The 20,483-nt window shown below is 45.7% G+C and overlaps 1 protein-coding gene across 4 annotated transcripts in view; it reads left to right on the forward strand.

Annotated features, from left to right (window-relative positions):
• HIP1 (huntingtin interacting protein 1) overlaps positions 1 to 20,483 on the forward strand; it is a 142,702-nt gene that overhangs the window by 85,846 nt on the left and 36,373 nt on the right. For all 4 annotated transcript variants that reach the window (XM_033110059.1, XM_033110060.1, XM_033110061.1 and 1 more), the window contains exons 2-5: positions 9,730 to 9,793; positions 13,030 to 13,172; positions 13,420 to 13,476; positions 19,923 to 20,003. In XM_033110059.1, coding sequence (XP_032965950.1) covers positions 9,730 to 9,793; positions 13,030 to 13,172; positions 13,420 to 13,476; positions 19,923 to 20,003 — 345 coding nt within the window. The remainder of the gene's footprint in view (positions 1 to 9,729; positions 9,794 to 13,029; positions 13,173 to 13,419; positions 13,477 to 19,922; positions 20,004 to 20,483) is intronic.

A 20,483-nucleotide genomic window follows, 5' to 3' on the forward strand; every position in this document is an offset into this window, starting at 1 on the left:
AGAGACGCTGTAGACTAGAGGGGCTGCATAGGAGGTGGTGTGTCAACGGCCTCTAGAAGGAGGAAAATCCAGCTTGCAAAAGAATGGGAGGAAGACCATTCCAGCCAAAAGGAGTATCAGAGACAAAAACAATAAAAAATATTTGAGGAACAGAGAGGCAGCCGTCATGGCTGGGGCATGACGAATAGGAGGGAGAATGGGAGTTGATGCTTGTGCACGGCCTCGTGGGAGTGCAGGCTTCATTCCACGTGTGGTGGGGGGCTCTGAGCAAGGCGGTGTGAATCATGCATGGTTTGCAAAGATCACTGGCTGCTGGGTGGAGGATAGCTGGGGGAGGGCCAGTCCATCTGGGAGGCTGTTTCAGTGGTCCAGTGGGGACATAATAGTGTTTGGGGCTTGGGTGGAGGCAGAGGAGATGGAGAGAAGCATAGGGGTTTGGGGGTGGAAAGGGTGGCATTGCTGATGGGTCGTTTGGGAGCACTGAGGCAAAGGCAGCAGTCAAGGATGACGTCTAGGGAGAGTGGGAGAGGAATAGTTGGGTAGGTGGGCGTGCTGGCAGAATTTAAGCGTCCAAAGCCATGGGCCTGGTTGAGCTGACTAAGGAGTGAAAATAAATAGATGGAGATCTGGGGGCCAGCATCATGGGGTGGAAGCGAGGCAGACAGGTGACAGCTGACTCGTGAGTTGGACTCAGCAGGACTTCAGCAGGCGTTGCTGAAGGCAGCCTGGAGTGGGGAGAGGGATCTGGGTTTGAATCCTGGCTCCACCTGCTGCTGCCTGTGCTGCTTTGGGCACCTTGACTCAGAGAATAGGGGGTCAGATCCCTGCCCTCCAGGGCCAAAAGGAGGACCAGAAGCAAATTCTCGAGTGCAGGGGTTAGTAGGAGGAGGCAGAGGCTCTGCTGCTGCTGTGACCACTACCCTTGTTGACAACAATGACTGCTCTGTTATTTCTGACCAAGAGAAGGATTAAAAAGACTTGCTGCCAGACACCCGCTTCCAAGTATCACAGCCAAGCCAGAGCAGTCTCACTCAGTGCTGAAGCCACCCAGGTCTGTGCCTCGCTTGTCCCTTCCCCCAGGGCTCACGTGATCTCGACTTGGTTCTGAGCTGTCGTCCTTGCCCAGGTTTGGGGTCCCAGCTGTGAACTTCAGCTGTCCTCATCTTTATTGTGATGTGCTGCAGAAGCCTTTCGCGTTCATCTCTCCCCAAATCTCACCCCATCACCAACCTTGTACCCCTCTCCCCCCTGACGGAGTGACAGCCAGAGGATCCCTTTCTGCCCTGTGTCTCAGGATTTAGGCCCTTGGGAAGAAGGTCCTTTCAGCCCTGTGTTGGCTGAGCTTGGCTCGTGGACTCTGGAAGCCCTTGTAGGAATGCAGGCTGGGGTGGGAGAAGGAAGAGAGCATAGAGCAAATCGCAGGTATTATTAACAGGACCACTCCCTGATGTGTTTACCTAAGCTTCCCAGCCTGAGGAGCTGAGGGACCCTGTAAGGCCTCAACGGCTCCCAGCCCTCAGCCCCCAAGGTGTGCGGTCATCACTGGGACATTGGTGGCAGCCACCTGGGCCTTTGCTGAGCAAAGCCCCCTGCCCCCGTGTTCTTTACATTTGTTTCTGTGTCCCTTCTACCTCACTTTCTCTTTTCCGCTCTGCCCTACCTGGTCTCAGATTGTCCTTTGCTTGGTCTGGGTGGTGTGCCTTCCCATTCCTTGCTTCAGGACCTGCCACCCCCACCCCTACACATTGTGTGTGCCTTTCCTACGCGGAACCTTTGCCCATGGGGCCTTTGCGAGCCAGCCCGGCCTTGGCAGCCCAAGTGCTGGGCCCCTGCCAGGAGCTGTGTGCGTGACCGGACAGTGCCCAGCTGGCCCGCAGGCCGGGCCCGGGCCCTTCTCCCTGAATAACCAAGGCCCAAGGGGTTTCCATTGACTATAGCCTGGCTGAAGGAGCAGAGGTGGGGGGGCTGGGAGAAAGCCACCCTTCCTGTGGTTCCTGCTGATAATTGGCTCTCCGGAACCAGCTTGGGACACAAGGGCCAGCTGGGTCAGGAAGTGGTGGACAATGCTGCTCTTTCAGGGGGCACACTGCATGGTCTTAGATCCCGTGTGACTCCAGGGAAATCTGGAGAACTGCCTGTTCTCTAACCTAGACCGGAGGTGAGAAATTAAGCCCCGAACTTCCCACCCTCTGCCCTGGAGGGCCCCCAGGCATTGCCCAGTTCGGAACCCAATTACTTCCTCCAGAGAGAGTCTGGGGCGGGGAGGGAAAGGAAGCAGATTTTCTCAAGAGATCATGAATCAGGTACCTGCTGCTCTATAGAAGGGGTAGCACTGGGAAGCTATCCGTCGTAATGATTTATTAAGACTGTGCCTTAGCCGCTGTGGGCGGTGACAGAAGAAGGCAACGTCCTTGCCCTCAGGATTTTAATCTGTGTGGGGAGGTAAGACAATATAATATACTAAGTGTCAAACTCATGAAGAGAAATAGGAATTCATAAAGAAAGAAGGAACGAAGAGAAATTATTGGCCAGAATAGCCTGGCAAGTCCAAAGGAAGGTAACGTTTGGTCCATGCTGGGCAGACGGGGCAGGATTTGGAATATAGAAGGGAGTACAGGAGTGAGTGACACGGGGTGGAATCCCAGGCACCAAAAGTATTACATAAGTATAGGAAACTCATTGTCGTAGCTGCGAACTCCTGCCTTGGAAACGTCCCGTGTCTGACGTTCCAAGGCCCTGGAGGGCCCACAGCTTGCCTTTAGGAGCCCAGAATGCTGAGGCTCAGCCCTGCCTCTAAGCCCAGAAAGCCTCACCACAGAAACTGGGCAGCGGGCCTACAGCGCAGGCTAGACCCTGCCTCTCGGGAACTCTGCTTGGGGAAGTGTTAGTTAGAGAACTTTGGGTATGTTGGCTGTAGTAAGCGGGTGCTCCTATGAGCCTGCCGAGCCACAACAGAAAGTTCTGGGGCAGTCCTGACAAGGGCAGGCAGGACTTGAGGATGCCTTGTAACTATTGCTTTGGCAAGAAACTTGATTCCATAGCCCAGTGCCAGGCTGGGCCCTTTGTCAGTGAACTGGACTCGTGCTGGGGTACTGTAACTCTGAATGTCTACACAGAAGTTGTTCCACACTTTCCTTCTTCAGGGCACTGAGGAGGTAACTCCTCAAACTCCGGTGGATGAAGGAGCATTTGTATCAGGACCCTCTCCTGCTCAAGAGCCTTTTGTGGTTCCCTAATATCCATCTGGTCACAATTTCCTGCCCTGATATCCAAAGCCCTCCATCAGTCTAAAAGTGGGAATTAATCCAGCCTGAACTGATCAGTCTTTTTCACAATAAACCCAAGGTTGCCTCATTTCTGCCTACATGTTTCTAATAATGGGGAAGTCTCTCGTGAGACAACTTTAAGTTTGTTCAGAAATGGCCTGCCTGTAGTTGTACCCATTGGCCTAGGTTTGCCCCTCTGGAGTTATTCCTCTTTCCACATGACCACCCTTCAGAATATCGATGTTCCTCTAAGTTTTCTCCAGGTCCCAGGTCCATCCCAATCCAGGTCGCTCTGTTTTCAGAAGTGGTCTAGTTTGTCAGTTTCCCTCTATGAAGCCTCAAACTGAAGAGTGTTTTTATGTGTGAATTGATCTGCATAGAGAATTGGAACCACCCCCTCCCTCATTCTGAACACTGTATTCCTTTTAATACATCAGATCTCAGACTTGCATTTTGATAAGCCATATCAAGATGTTGCTTATATTAACATGAAGTTAGCAGCCAAATAAAATACCTAAATTGTCACAAGTATTACTTTGAGGCATATGCCCCCTGTGTCAGTGAGTCTAGATCTAAACAGATATACTGTACTGCGTACCCCTTTATACCGACTGGGTTGCGCATCGTGAAGTTTAACCCCTTTTTCCAGTCTGTGGAAGTCATTTGGATTCTGATGCTGTGTTTCTGTGGTGTGGAGGGGACCGTGATCCAGTGCCTGAGCCACGGGACCACACTGCGGAGCTGAGTCTCAGCTCCACACTGGCCGGTGGCCTGGCTTGGACAATTTGCTTAGCCTTTCTAAGCCTTGGTTTTCTCATCTGTAAAATGAAGATGATTAGTGCTAATGCTCACCTATTCTTGTTGTAAGACATTAATGAGATAATTCATACAAAATGCTTGCTAGACAGGGCCTAGTTGGTAGTAAGCACTCATTAGCTGCCGTTATCTTGGTGAGTATAACCACTGCTACTGCTAGTTCACGTCCTCAGTCTTTTAAAAATGGCCGTTTCTTACCCCAAATCCTCCTGGCCTCATTGTCCTTTGTTTACAGTGTCCCCCTCAGCCTGAGACGCCCTGCCTCTGTTCTCCTACCTGTCCGGGTTCCAAACCTCTGCAGCATCTTGGATGCTTCCCTCTGCTGTGTCCCCTGTAACTGGGAGCTCCTACTGGCTGCTGTTGAATTCACTTTAGAGCCTACCTAATGTCGGGTTCCTACCATTTTCACTCCCATCATTTTGGTTGAGGCCTTTATTTTTTCACTTTCTGCGAGTAATAGCTTCCTCCTTCAGCTCCCTCTCTCCAGGCTCCATCCTCCTCTGCTCCAGCTTTCACACTGTTGCTGGCCAGTCTACCCCGGCTGCTTCTGTCTTTTCCTGCCCACTCGCGAGCCTACTAGATGTCCATACCAGCACCACCACCCTTTCTGGCTTCATCCTCCTTCCTCCCTTGTATACATGCTGCCCTGCCTGCTCCAGACCTTTCCACTCTGCTGCCTTTCCTCATTGTGCTTCCTCTCCCTGGATAGCCTGTCATCCATGTTCCTGACCTCAACCTGGCCCCTGCAAGCCCCTCCATTCAGGGCTGGGCTTGCAGACCCAGCTGACCTGGGTTGGAAGTGAATAGGATGACTTTGGACAAGTGGCTTAGCCTTTCTGTATAAAAGTCGTAAGTGGCCCTGAGTTTGCATGCGGTGCAAATAAGAGAAGTAGGTAAATTGCAGGGACAGCACCTGGGACAAGTTATCCCTCTCTTCCTCTGAGAAGGCTTCCCTGAGCAGCATCACCATTTCAAGGGATTCTTGCTCCTGAAACATTTAGAGCACAGAACATTTCCAATTTTCACACACACACACATACACACACACACACACACACACACACACACAACGACACACACAGACAGAGTCTATAAACTCACAGCATATTATTTTATGTTGTTTAAAGGAATTTTAAGGATTTCTTTTCTTTTTTTGTTTTTTGTGTGAGCTTGGGCACTTGGTTTCTCAGTATAAACAAGTATTTGTGGAATAAATTAAGTACCACCCTCACAGGTCCTTCCTTGAGGCCCTTTCTAGCATTTCTGGTCAACAGGCTATACTACTGTCTCTACAAACCCCTCTAGAACTTGACCACACCTTACTGGATTTTGGTCTCTTGTTGTCATTTTACATGTGTATGTCCCTTATAATTCCTTACAGGATGTAGGCCACCTTTTAATTTTCTTTTGTTTGGGGGGGAAGGGGAACAGGACTTCATTGGGGAACAGTATGTACTCCCAGGCCTGTTTTCCAAGTCAAGTTGTCCTTTCAGTCTTAGTTGTGGAGGGTGCCGTTCAGCCTCAATTTGTTGTCCTTTCACTCTTAGTTGTGTAGGGCGCAGCTCAGCTCGAGGTCCAGTTGCTGTTGCTAGTTGCAGGGGGCACAGCCCACCATCCCTTGCGGGAGTCGAACCGGCAACGTTGTGGTTGAGAGGATGTGCTCCAACCAACTGAGCCATCTGGGAGCTCAGTGGCAGCTCAGCTCAAGGTGCCGTGTTCAATCTTAGTTGCAGGGGGAACTGCCCACCATCCCTTGCGGGACTCGAGGAATCGAACTGGCAACCTTGTGGTTGAGAGGACGCGCTCCAACCAACTGAGCCATCCAGGAGCTCAGCGGCAGCTCAGCTCAAGGTGACGTGTTCAATCTTAGTTGCAGGGGGAACTGCCCACCATCCCTTGCGGGACTCAAGGAGTTAAACTGGTAACCTTGTGGTTGAGAGCCCACTGGCTCATGTGGGAATTGAACCGGCAGCCTTTGGAGTTAGGAGCATGGAGCTCCAACCGCCTGAGTCACCGGGCCGGCCCCCAGGCCACCTTTTAAGGTCTCAGCAAGTGTGGTGACTTTGCCCAGAGCTCCATCTGAAGCCAGGATCCCATCATTGTCCTGGAGTCAGGGGAGAAGTGTGGTTTAAACTGCTGTAACAGGTGAGGAAATCTGAAGGAAAGAGAATGGATCGGAACAGGCTAGAAGCAAAAGCCGAGGAACAAGTTCCAAGGAAGGATTTGTTAGGAGGAAGCTGGAAGCACTCGGCCTCCGTGGGACACAAGTACTCTTCACCAGGAGACGTTGGGGAATAAACGTTTTACTTCTCACGTGCGGCATCTCTCATATGAGAATCCACCTTGACTGGTCTCACTGTTGCCCTTTAGCCAATGGCTGTGCTCAACAGAGCCCCATATCATGTTGCCATAGGGAAGAGGGAAGGAGGCACCTGTCCTCAAGAGGACCCAGTCTGATGGGGACAGGACCCTGCATTAGTTTCTTGGGGCTGCCGTAACAAATTACCGCGAACTGGGTGGTTTAAAACAACAGAAATTTATTCTCTCTCTGGAGGCTAGAATTCAAAATCGAGGGGTCAACACGGCCATGCTCCCTCTGAAGGATCTAGGAAAGAATCCTTCCATGCCTCTTCTAGCTACTGGTGGTTGCAGTTACCTTTGGTGTTCCTTGGCTTGTAAACACATCACTCTGATCTCTGGCTCCATCTTCACATGGACTTCTCCCTGTGTTCCTCTGTGTCCCTGTGTCTTCACATGTCTTTCTTATAAGAACACCAGTCATATTGGATTAGGACACCACCCTACTGCAGTATGACTTCATCTTAACTAATTATATCTGCAAAGACCCTATTTCCAAATGAGGTCACATTCACAGGTAATAGGGGATTTGGACTTGAACATGTATTTTTTTGGGGAGACACAATTCAATCCACAACAGAGCTTATGCTGTTAAAGAGTTGAGTCTGGTAGGGAGAAAAAAAAAATGTGGAAAAGTAGATTTAACACATCCAAATATTACATAAACCAGATATAAAAGAACGTAACTCAGTAAAACCTAGAAATAACCTATTTTATACTATATATACACATACATACATATGTGTACATGTACATATACATTATGTGTGTATATATATTTTTTCCAGATAAAGACTCAAATGTAAAAAGCAAACAATAAAACTCTTAGGAGAAAATGTAAGAGTCCACCAGGGGCAGGAGAAACCTTAAGTAAACAGAAGCTGTAAAAGATAAGATGGACATACTTAACTAGATAAGGCAATCAACAATCCTAAGAACATACACAAAAATACTCAAAACTCACCAGCAGTCCAGGAAATACCAATTAAAGTAATGATGAAATATCACTATACCCATGAGACCCAACAAAATTTTCAGAAGCGGTAACCCCTGTTGGTGAGAATGCACTTGTACATTATCAGTGGAAAAGTGAATTGTTAGAGCCTTTTTAGAAAGCAAGATGGCAACCTTATTTGGATCCTGATTATACGTAACAACTTCAAGAAAGCTTTTTTGTTTTGATACAATAGGTAAATATGAGCACTAACACTTGATGATATTAAGGAATTGTCTTTAAAATTTTAGGTGTGATCATACCGTTTTCCCCCTAAAATAAGACCTAGCCAGACAATCAGCTCTAATGCATCTTTTGGAGCAAAAATTAATGAAAGACCCGATCTCATTTTACTATAAGACCAGGTCTCATATAATATTTTCGGGGAAACACGGTGGTATTATGGTTAATTTTTAGAGTCCTTTGTTTTAATTTCTTTGGGGTTCATACTGAATATTTACTGATAAAATGATGCTACGCCTGGGATTTACTTCAGATAATCCAGGAAGCAAGGGGGTCAATAGCTGATGGTATGAAGCAAGGGTCAACACACTACAGTCTCAGCCAAATCCAGACCACCACCTGGTTTTGTCAATAAAGTTTTATTGGATTGCAGCCCCACTCATTCAGTTACATATTTGTTTAGTATTACTGAAGCTACTTTTGCGCTAAGCAGAATTGAATCGTTGCAATGGAGACCGTATGCTCTGCAAAGCCAGAGATATTTATATACTAACTGGCTCTTTACAGAACATCTTAGCCCTTTCTTGTCCATAAAGAAGCATGTTTGGCTACAGGTTTGTAATGGGTGATTCTGGGGACTGACACTGTAAGGGCCTATTAGACTGGTCGTCATACGTACCTGATCGGTTTGGACTTTCCATAGTGAAAAGTTAAAAACAGAAGAAACTTTGACCTAATAATCTCTCCCCTAGGAATCTATCCCCTAGGAAATAAAAGCATCAATTAAAAAGGATATATGATCTTGAATGTCAACTATAATTTATATATATATACATATATACACACGCGCGTGCACACACACACACATATTTATAGTCACGGGATGTAAAATACAGCAAAGGGAATATAGTCAACGGAATTGTAGCAGCCATATACGATGTCAGAGGGGTAGTAGACTGGGGGGGTTATAACTTTGTGAGGGGTGTAAATGTCTAATCATTAGTTGTTTTGTACACCTGACACTCATATAATAAAAAAATAAAAAAGATCTGTGTATAAAAATGTTTAGTAAAATAATTTACAGTGGTTAAAAAAAAACAACAATGGAATAAATCATCTCCCCGCACGGGAAAGACTGTAAATCATTCCTACCCACACCAGGGAATATGATGTTCTCTTTTTAAAGAATGAACTATGGGTTTACCATGCCACTTGGTGAATTTTTCAGGAGATATTTTCAAGTGAGAGAAGCAAAATGTGGAACAGTGTGTACGTGACGGTCCTGTTTTTATAGAACAGTGGCAAAATTAACCCTTTGGTAGGTAGGGGTGTGTGTATAGGAAGCATAACGGCGTTAACATGGCTTGTAGTAGAATGACATCTGTAGAAGGGAAGCAAAGCAAAACAGAAAAAGGAAAAACCTGTACTTAAAACAGCCTACATATGATCCTGTGTATGTGTTTAAGTTATATTCACATGTATATGTGCTTTGCTAAATTAAAAAGAGTTATGATTTTTAAAACGACTTGAAAGGAGTGAATATTTTTAATGCCTTTTGAAGTAAGTAAGGAAATAAAAGGGAATTTGAGTAAGAGTTACCAAGTGCCCAAGAGTAGGAAAACAAGATGAGAGGGAGCTGGGCCAGCGAGGTGGAACCTCCGTGGAAGGTTCTAGCGGTGAGAGAGGAGTGGCTGGATGGTCTTTGGGCTACAGTGGCTCCCTGATCTCAGCGCCTCTTCCTCCTGCTCCCAGAGAAATAATGTTTCCCTGGGGCATGAAAAAGCCTCCCTTTGTGCAGGCTTTAATTGCCATGTTGTTGTGCCAAGTGAATGAGTGGCAGGCGGGCACAGCAGCTGGGCACAGCCAATGCCAGGCAGCAAAGCCCGCTGCCTTGGGACAGCCTGGGCCAGCTGGCCTGGGAGCGCTGCCCACCTCTGCCCCCCGCGGGGGGCCGTGCCCTGGGTGGGGGGGGGGGGCTGCAGGGGCTGCCGAGAGGGAGAGAAGGGTCATTAGAGGGAGAGAGAAGGGTGGGGCATCTGGGGGGGTCTCTGTCACTCTTGGAAGCTTACTCATCTCATCCTCCTTTCCCCTCCCTTCCCTCTTGTTTTTCAGACTGTCAGCATCAATAAGGCCATTAATACGCAGGAAGTGGCTGTAAAGGAAAAACATGCCAGAAATATCCTTTTGGATGTTGCCTGGAAGACCCGACCCTGAAGGGGGTCAAACTGTGGGGAGTGAGGTCAGGGTGAGGCGTTAGGAAGGGGAACCCCCACGCAGGCCGGTCTCCTGCAGAGTTTGAGCAGCGTCCTTGGCAGCAGCTGGCCTCAGAGACCATGGCCTGTCAGGGTGGAAGGCACCTTCGCAGCTTACCAAAGATCCCACTCCCCTCCCAGGACTTCAGCTTTCCAGAACTGCCAAGTCCTTTGAAGTTACTTTCCTTTGAGATACTTCCTTGGGGCGGGGCGGGTTGCAGGCGGGATTTTCACCTGTGTCATCAAAGCACTCCATAGGGCCATACTGACCAACGCCCTCGGGGACACGATCATCTCTTCTCTGAGCATGGAAGCAGAACAAAGGTCTTGGCTGCAGAGGCTGGCCTAAGCCAATGCAGTTATTCACCCTAAGCCAGAAGGGGAGAAGACAGGGACCTCAAGTTCATTTAGGGAACCAGTGACTTGAAAGTTTTTACCATGCCAAGTTGGCAGAGGCCCTGGGCGACCACCATCATGGGTCTGCGGCTTTGGGGAGAAGTGCAGGCAGCACTCTGACTGGTGGATCCCTGGGGATCTGCCCCTGAGGTATAGAGTCCAAGAGCTGGAGGGCTTAGTCCCCAAAGGCCAAAGGAGGGGCTGCCAGTGGGGCTGAGCCTTTATCTGTGTGTGTGCCACAGGTGGAGCAGGTGGAGGCTGGGCAGTTCCCCTCCTGGGCTCATGGTGGCTGTACCACAGCCGTTCAGGCCAGAGCAGCTTGCCTTGAAGCCATCCCACCTCAGTTCCTAGAGGAGACCCTCCAGGTTACATGCCCAGAACTGGGAGGTCCTCAGGAAACGTTGCTAACAGCATGTACTGCTCTTCACTGGAGTGAAAGCAGCTTGTCTTTAGCTGAAAGATGCTTTGGCTGGAAGTAGGGATTTGCCGTGGGGTGGGGGCTATAGAACCTCTCCCGGGTATCCCAGAAGCCTGCCCAACAGTGAGCCTAGCTAGGCCTTGCCCTTTTATTTCCAGAAAGGCACAGTCCCCTTGCTTCACTGAGCCAAGAAAAACTTACCAAGAAAAGCCTTCATTATAAATGGCCCAATTGATTTAATCAGAGGGAACTACCCAGTGCTGACCCCTACCTGCTAAGGATTTGTGAGCCATCCGATTCGAGATACGAAGTAAGAGAGCCACAGTTATCGAAGGCCAGTGTGCGTGTGCTTCTCTGGATGGGGGACTGGCACAGAGAGGACCAGGACGACAGTGTCTGGGCCGTGTCACACCCCTCCTGGGAGGCTACCTGGGGCGAAGACAGGATGCTGGAGGAAGGTCCGGAATCCCATCTCCGGAGCTCTCTGGCTTGTTCTGGACCTGGAGTAGGCCCCATGGGGCCCCTGTGAGACTTGGCTCCCCATCTGTCACATGAGAGAGTTGGCTGAAGATTGCAAAGTTCTTACGTTCCGGCTCTAACATTCTGTGCATCTCTCTGATAAACAATTTCTAAGTGGTAGATAAATGTTGAAAAGATCAACTCTTCACAGTAGGGTTTTCAAGGCCAGTTAATGATATCACAAAATATTATCGATTCTTTTAAGAACATCAGGCACCCTGATGCTTCTGACTTCAGAAATGCCGTTCAGGCAGCCGTTATCCCGGGTACCTAACTGGGGAACAGGTGTCTCCCCCCGCGACCACCGTGGTTCCTCTTCTGGAGGGCCAGGAACTATCTTCTTTTTCTTTATCTGCCTGAGTGCCTTTTACAGTGCCTGACACGTAATGTATGCCTTAAAATCCTTATAAAATCAAAGGAGGACAAAAAGGTCTCCTTGCCCCTTTCAAAGTCAGGGAGCCCGGCTAGTTCCGCACCTATTCTAGCTTCTGTTTTGCCAAACTGCTGTCAGGTAAAGTAACCCAGTCAGCATGAGAAGTCAGTACATGGCAGGGACGGGCAGTGCCCATCTCTCCTGTTGGCTTCCTTCTAGTCTGAAGGGCTGTATTTTAGGTGAAAAGGTAAGTGATTTCAGAAATCACTCCAAGACCAAATGCTGATTTCAGCTTCCACACCCAAAACCCTGTGTTCCTCTCAAAATACAAATTTCAGTTTTTGTATTTTGGAAGGAACTTTATGATACCTTGCAGCTCAGAAGCAAAACAACACATGTTCTGGGTGAGTCATAGCTTGTGACCCAAGAAAGTCTTTCTGTCCTAAATGGCACCTTGCTTCTGACGTGCGCCTTGATAAAGAACCTGAAGTTCCGAGGAAAGAGCTGTGTTTGGGGTTGAAGGTGCCCAGTTCCTGGGTGTGTGAGGCCTGTTTAAGAAAACGATGACACAAGAAATGTGGGCGTCGTCTACTCACCCCAAAAAGGCTCATCATTACAGCAGTCTAGAGTGCTAGCTTAAAAGCATGTAAGGCCAGATGGACATTTGTTACAGGTAAACCGTGTCAGTCCCTGGGCGGTGGGGAGTTTGATCTCAGAAGGAAGTGGCCCTAGGATTCCACAAACAGGGAGTTCAAGGTGTTGGAAGATGAAGGCACCCCTGAACCAGGCCAGGAAGGTTTATAGAAGAGATGGGGTAGAAGAGTCATTTTAAGTTTCAGGAAAAGACATTTTAAACAAAGACTGCTGCTTCTAGGGCAAGAGCAGAGTGCCTGATGGGGAGCCGGGGGTGCCAGTCGGCCAGGGTGTGGGTCTCCAGCAGGGGCCAGGGCCCTCCATGAAGCACTTAAGCACATCCTTGCTTTTAAATAATAGATAAGGGAGTAGTCTGAGAAACTAATGTGTTGTTAAAAGGTCAGCTGTAATTGCTCCCTGAAGGCCCTACCACAAGCTCAGCACCCCCAGATGAAGGGCAGAGCCGGTTTTCCTGCTGCAAAGGCCCGAATTCCAAGCAAACCATCTTTCCGCTAAAGGCAAAGCAGAGCCATGACTGGCCCAGAGTGCATTTGTGCAAATTAGGAGAAGACACCCCTCCCAAAAGACATTGCCGTCTCTGGAAATGGTCTAATAAAATGGATTTTATTAGAATGAGACACTTGCCGTCTGCCAAAAACCTGCCCAGATGCACATATAGATCTGGGGTGTCTTAGTTGTAAGCGGTGTCTCCTCGGTCGTGCCCCGTGCCCTGAACTACTGCACAGCCCTCCACAGTGACCTGTTGCAGGTTCAGCCCCCACAGGTTGGCTGTGCCTTTGTTTTCCATGACCCTCCCTCACCATGCATACTGGGCACCCACCATGAGAAAGGGGCGCAGACCTTTTGGTCTGTGGTCAACCGGCTGCCCCTCTCCAGCAATGCTGTGCTCTGCTGGAAGTTCTGCCACGTGTTCCACAAACTCCTCCGAGATGGACACCCAAATGTGAGTTCCTGGGGCTGCGGAGGATGGCCGGGGGCCAGGGACCCATGTGGGGAAAGTGATTGCCTGGGCCACGAAGGCCACTGTCCACTCCTGCACGGAGGATGGGACTGCCCCTTTCTCCTGGCTTGTTGGTAACTGATTTGAGGTGGGTTTGCATCTCTGGTCAGCTTCTCTGCCCCACCCCAGACCCAACTTTTACCATCCTCTCTCTCCTCTCCTCTCATAGGCTGTTCTCTTCCCTCCCCAGGTCCTGAAGGACTCTCTGAGATACAAAAACGAATTGAGTGACATGAGCAGGATGTGGGTGAGTTTGCACATGCATCCAGGGGCTACTTGTGCCTCCTTCTCCTTTCCCAGAGGCCACAGAACAAGGTCTATGGAGTGGAACACATTCATCTCTTTCAACTTCTTTAGGATTTCTCTCATGAGCATCAGGGAGGGGTCAAGGGTACCCCCAAATAGTACCAGGATACCCACAGTCTTACCTGGGATCCCTGAAAGCTGTAGAGAAGTTCTAGGGCCCGGAGGCTTCTCCTGCCAGTGGCTCCTATGTCACAACACTCTCCAGGCATTGAGATCCCTCAGCAATGACACTGCCAGTTCCCACTTCTCTCCTCCCACTAGTCCTGTTGGGGCTACAGTATATTGAGAACGAGCATTTCCAATTTGTAATGTCAGTCAGTGCCTGTCCTTTCCTGTAGGGGTTCTCAGTGCCTTAGCATGAGGAAGGACATAGGTGACATTGTCAGAATCAATTGAAAAGGTACACACACCAGAATCCCTCTAGATTCTGATATCCAAGGAATATGTGTATGGATGGGGGGGGGGGTAATCTGCATTTTGAAGAATCTCCTCAGTTGATTCTGATGTGTCCCTTTGTCCCTACTGATTGACGACGACTACTTTAGCCCTTTTCTTCAAATTCTTACCTGTATCTATCTATACTCCTAAAACGTTAGCAACTGTGTAGTCCAGCCTACCCATTACAGATGAGGGACTACAGGCTCAGAGAGGGAGGCAGCTTTTCCTAAGTCACCGGGCTAATTAACCTGAACAAAGCTGAGAGTTGTCCCCAAACCTCCCAACTGGATGCTAGAGAGCTTTCTATTATATCCCTAACCATGAAGAGCTTAGGTCTTTTTCCTTCTTGTTAGAATTTGCCTGGTATATCTTTTCCCATCCTTTTACTTTTGACTTTCCTATATTTTTATATCTCAGAAATATCACAAATAACAGTTAGTTGGATTTTGTTGTTGATCTATTAAAAAATGGAAGTCTTGGTCTTTTAGCTGTGCATTTGCTCCATTTGCATTTATCATAATACATGATGTTTAGATTTATGTCTCCCATCTTATTCTGTGCTATTTGTTCCATCTGTCCTGTTTGTGTTTTTCTCATTCCTTGTCTTCTTTTGGATTGATTATTTTTTTCCCATTCCATTTCTCACTCCTCTGCTTTTATGTTTTATTTTTTTGTGTGTTATCTAATAATTACAAAATGCATGTTTAGTTTATCAAGGTCTAAAATTCATATCTTTATCTGTTTCTTGTATAACGCAAAGACCTTAGAATATTTTAACTCCATTCACTCTCTCTCAACTTGTGTGTTATTGTTGTCATGTATTTTAATTTTGGTTATGTGTTTCTTTTTAAACCCTATATTTTATTTTGTTTTATTCTGTGCTCTTTATTTCTTCCTACGTCTCAGACCTTCTGTCTGGGATCACTTTCTTTCTTCCTGAATGATTTCCTTTAGAACTTCTTTTAGTGAGAGTCTGCTGGTGACCAACAACCATTTTTTACTTGTTTGGGAATGTCTTTATTTCACCCTAATTCATGGAAGATATTTTCTCTAGATTTAGAATTCTGCTATGACAGTTATTTTCTCTATTGCATGGAAGACATTATTCAAGATATCCTTCCACTGATTTCTAGCTTCCATCTTTTTCATGAAGTCTGCTGTCAGACTTACCATTGCCCCTTGGAAACTAATCTGGGGTTCTTTTTCCTGCCTGTTTTTAATATCCTAGTATGTGTCTAGGTGTGAATTTATTTTGAATTCTTTGGACTTCTTAAATCTGTGGGTTAGAATCTTGCATCAGTTATGAAAAATTCTCATTGTCTCTTCAAATAATTGTGTTTGCTCCTCCGTTCTGTCTTTTCCTCTGAGCCTTTGGTTAGAAGTATGTTAGACTTTCTCACTCTATCTTCCATTTTTTAAACTGCTATTTCGTTTTTTTTCTACCTGTTTGTCTCTATACTTCATTCTGGATAATTTCATTAGGTGTGGCTTTCAGTTCACTTGTTACCTCTTTGGCTGGGTCTAATCTGTTATTAAACCTCTCCATAATGTTTTCAACTTTAGTATAGTTTTCATTTCTCGGAGTTTTTTTTTTAATTATTTTCCAAAATCTTATTGGCATTTTTAATAATTTGTTATGCCCTGCATATATTTTGAAACAGTCTCTTATTTATTTAGGCATATTAAACATAGCGATTTCATGTATCATTTTATTTCCCCCTTTTTCTGTCTTCCTCCACCCCTCCGGTTCAAGCCGTTGTTTCTCAGCCTAGTTGTGTAGGACACAGCTCCCTGGCCCATGCTGGTGTTATGAGCCTTGCGCTCCCCTCCCCCACCCCCAGAGGCAGCCGGTCACCAGTCGTTGGTCAGCCACGCACAGCAGCCCACAGCAGTTTCCCCTGGCTGCTGGCAGCTCACGACAGCCCAGCTCCAGGGAGAGCTGTTGTTCAGAATCTTAGCTGTAGAGGGCGCAGCTCACTGGCCCATGTGGGAATCCAACCAGCGATCTCGGTGTTAGGAGCACGGTGCCCCAACCACCTGAGCAACCGGGCCAGCCCCTATGTATCATTTTTTTATACTTCCATTATCTAAAGCCCTTAGAGATCTGTTTCTGCCATCTGTTTTGGTGAATTTTGCTCATGCTATGTAGTTTTTTTGTTTTTTTGGGTTTTTTCCCTGTTCTTAGTTATTTCTTACTGTGAGCTGCTCATTTTCATTGGAATTTTATTTGTGGGACTTCTTTGGAGCCTGTAATAAAAGGTTCCTCTAGAGAGAATTGGCTTCCTTTGGGATCACTCTAAATTCTCTGCATAAAGTTCTGTGCATTCCAGGCAGAATCCCTTGAGGACTGGCTCATGGGTCCAATTCTCAGCAGCAGTTTTTCCCTCCCTCTGATCCCAGTAGTGGTTTGAGGCAGTAGATTTTCTTTGCAGTCCTCAGGGAGGACTTCTTCAGTGTAGGAGTGAAGGTGTATGTTCTTTTCTTCCTTTTTTTAAAAAATTATTTTATAAATTTTATTGGGAAACAGTGTGTTTCTCTAGGGCCCATCAGCTCCAAGTCGTTGTCCTTCAATCTAGTTGTGGAGGGCGCAGCTCAGCTCCAGTCCAGTCGCAGTTTTCAATCTTCAGTTGCAGGGGGCACAGCCCACCATCCCTTGAGGGAATTGAACTGGCAACCTTGTTGTTGAGAGCTCGTGCTCTAACCAACTGAGCCATCTGGCCACCCGGTGTATGTTATTTTCAATTTGCCTTTAGTCCCCCTGAACCCAGGAGGCAACCTTTTGGCTCTTCCGCTAGACTCTCAACTTGGGTAGGCCAGAGCCCTACCTTCTGTTCACCACCTGGCCCTTGAGGCTAGAAAAATCAAAGAAAGCTCAGATTCACCTGGTGTGACAAAGTCCCCCCTGCCCCCAACTTCCTCACCCAAGCATTCCATTTACTCCCCCAGTATCTGTGTTTACTCAGCCGTGATCTGAGGATTCCATACTCTCTTGTTAGTTCATTAATGCCTTCAAAAAATTTAAATATTTTGCCCAATATTATTAGCAGTTTTTAGTGAGAAGGCCAACCCTGGTAACTAACCTACCTTGTTATCCAAAATAGAATTCCTTTAGGTCTTTTTTCCTATGTAGTCTGTCTCTTCCATTTGCCTAAGAGTTTCTGAAGTTAGAAACTTCTTTTACTTTATTATATTTTTAAATAAGCCTTTTTTTTTTTTTAACAGTTGTTTTAGGCTCATAGCAAAATTGAGTAGAAAGTACAAAGATTCCCCATCACCACCACAACCTACAATGGCTGGCAACCACTGATCTTTTTTCTTTCTCATAGTTTTACATTTTCCAGAATGTCATATAGTTGGAATCATCCAGTATGTATGATCATACAGCCTTTTCAGATTGGCTTCTTTCACTTAATAATATGCATTTAAGGTTCCTCCATGGACCGATATATTGTCATGGTCCAATTTCTCCTTTTTTTTAGCACTCGGTAATATTCCATTGTCTGGATATACCACAGTTGATTTATCCATTCACCTACTGAAGGACATCTTGGTTGCTTCCAAGTTTGGGCAGTTACAAATAAAGCTGCTATAATACCCATGTGTAGGTTTTTGTTTGGACATAAGTTGTCAACTCCTTTGGGTAAAAACCAAGGAGTATCACTGCTGAATCATATGGTCAGATTATGCTAAGCTTTCTAAAAAATTGGCAAACTGTCTTCCAAAGTGGCTATACCATTTTGCATTTCCACCAGCATGAATGAAGATTCCTTTTGCTCGATATCCTCACTAGCATTTGGTGAATTGCCAGTGTTTTGGATTTTGAACATTCTAATAGGTGTATGGTACTATCTTATTGTGTTAATTTGCATTTCCTGGTGACATATGATGTCTTTTCATATGCTTATTTGCCATCTGTATATCTTCTTTGGTGAGGTGTCTGTTAAGGTCTTTTGGCCCATTTTTAAATTAGATTGTTTTCTTATTGTTGAGTGAAGAGTTCTTCGTATATTTTGGATAACAGTCCTTTATCAAATGTGTCTTTTGCAAATATTTTCTCCCCTCAGTCTGTGGCTTATCTTCTCATTCTCTTGACGTTGTCTTTTGTAGAGCGAAAGTTTTTAATTTTAATGAAGTCCAGCTAATCAATTATTTTTTTCATAGTGCATGTCTTTGGTGTTATGTCTAAGAAGTCATCACTATTCTCAAGGTCACCTAGGTTTTCTCCTGTATTATCTTCGAGGAGTTTTATAGTCTTGCATTTTACATTTAATTCTATTGTCCATTCATCTTTTACTTTTTGACTCTTGTGCATTTTCATGTGAAGGGTAGTTGTCTTTGATGGTGAGAATATTTTTGTTTCTTTTTCTGCGTTTCAGTACTTTCCAATTTTTCTATAATAAACAAATATGGGAAAGTTAACAAAATATGAATCTTCATAGAAAATGAATACATTATGAAATACTGTCATCTCTGGCATTAGCATGTTTAACCTCTGATAACTCAGCTCCCTTTTGTGCCATTTGAGGCATGTTTCAGTGGGGTTTCTTTACTCTAGAGGATATAGATGCACTTAAAAGAAAACAGGGAAGTCAAAACTCATGGGGTGCCACAGCTATTCTTTGTGCCCCCGTATTCCTCCTCTTTTGTATGTAACTGGGAGCTGCCAGCATTGCTCGTTTATTCAATCCTAGCTTCTTCACAAACACCCAGAATGTGACTGCGTGAGCAGACTCCATGGGAAGGCTCACTCTTCACCTGCTAGGATTAGTCTCATCTCAAATCCCCACCCCTGTGTAATACTGCAGATGCTCTTAGTCCTTTGGAGTCTATCTGGAGGAGGTGTTTCCTCTCCTGTGCTTGGAGAGACAGAAGGAAGGAAATAGCCCATTGCTAGACTGTGATTACTAAGAGTAGGAGACTTAAAATTCTTAAATAAGAAGCCCTTGTCCAGAATTTATCCAAACAAAGTCCTCATGTTCGCACACAAGATTCTGCCGTTAGAACGTTCATTGAAACATAGTTTATAATAAAAAAACTTGCCTGCAACTAAAATGTTCAACAGTGGGGCATCGGTTTGATAAATTATGGTACGTGCTTATGATGTACTGGGCAGTCACTAAAAATAATGATACAGAAGAAAATTTAAGAAGATAGAAAAAGTTGCATTATATTAAGTAAAAAGAGACAAGTTGATTCCATTTTATATTTTAAAATACAGGTGGAGCACAAGGGATTTTTAGGGCAGTAAAACTACTCTGTGATATTACAATGGTAATATATATCATTATACATTTATAAAAACTCATAGGATATACAACACTACGAGTGAACCCTAGGGGTGGCCGGTTAGTTCAGCTGGTTAGAGCGAGGTGCTCTTAACAACAAGGTTGTCGGTTCGATCTTCACATGGGTCACTGTGAGCTGTGCCCTCTACAACTAGATTGAAACAACTACTTGAGTTGGAGTTGATGGGTCCTGGAAAAACACACAAAATTAAAATAAACAAAAAAAGTTAAAAAAAAAAAAAGAGCAAACCTTAATATAAGATTTACTTTGGATGATAATGATGAGTCAATGTAAGTTCATCAGTTGTAACAAATATCCTACCTGGTACAGGGCGTTGACAGTGGGGGGGTGGGTTATGTATGTGCAAGGGATATAAATCTCTATTCTTCCTGTTTAATTTTGCTAAAACCACTCTAAAAATATTCTATTGAAATTGGAAAAAAATAACATTTTGTACCCAAAAATGTTAGCCATAATTATATCTGGTGTTTAGATTAAGGGTGATTTGTTCATGTACTTTTCTATACTTTCCAAACTTTTATCAATGGACATTTGTTATTTTCGTAGTCAGAAAAAAATTTTTTTAATGCAGCCCTGGCTGTGGGTCTCTCAGCTCACATGTTCTTAGTGTTGATGCCCTACTTTCTTTCCTCTTCCTGGAAGGGCCACCTGAGTGAGGGGTATGGACAGCTTTGCAGCATCTACCTCAAACTGCTGAGAACGAAGATGGAATACCACACCAAAGTGAGTCTTTGCTGACAGTTCTGCTCCCCCCGCAGTCTCCTCAGCAATTCTATGTCCTGACTAGTCAGGTCTTTCAGGAAATAAGACAGCCTGGCTTCTCAGGGAGTATTTATACCAAATCCCAGCTGTGTGAGAGGAAACATTTTACAGGGCAACTACGGTCAGGCCCCGGGATGTGGCCCATGTCTTCTGCATTTTTTTGTTCCCCATTTTGCAAACAGAAAGTGGAACCCTGTCCAGTGGGTTGCCCTATGAAAATATTTTAAAAGCACTGTTAATAAAAACCAATTTCTTCCACATAGAACCTTCTTTTAATTAATATATAACTTTCGTCAGTGTTCCTTAGGCACCTAATACATGTAAAACTGTGTGCTCAGCACCAGGTAGCATATAAGAATAAGTAAGGTCTGCATTTCAGGAATTTACAGAGTCAGTGGGAAAAGAAGGGTTACATACTTGCAATAGCCGTGTATAGTGCAA

This window comes from Rhinolophus ferrumequinum, chromosome 7 (assembly GCF_004115265.2).
Source record: "Rhinolophus ferrumequinum isolate MPI-CBG mRhiFer1 chromosome 7, mRhiFer1_v1.p, whole genome shotgun sequence".
NCBI lineage: Eukaryota > Metazoa > Chordata > Mammalia > Chiroptera > Rhinolophidae > Rhinolophus > Rhinolophus ferrumequinum.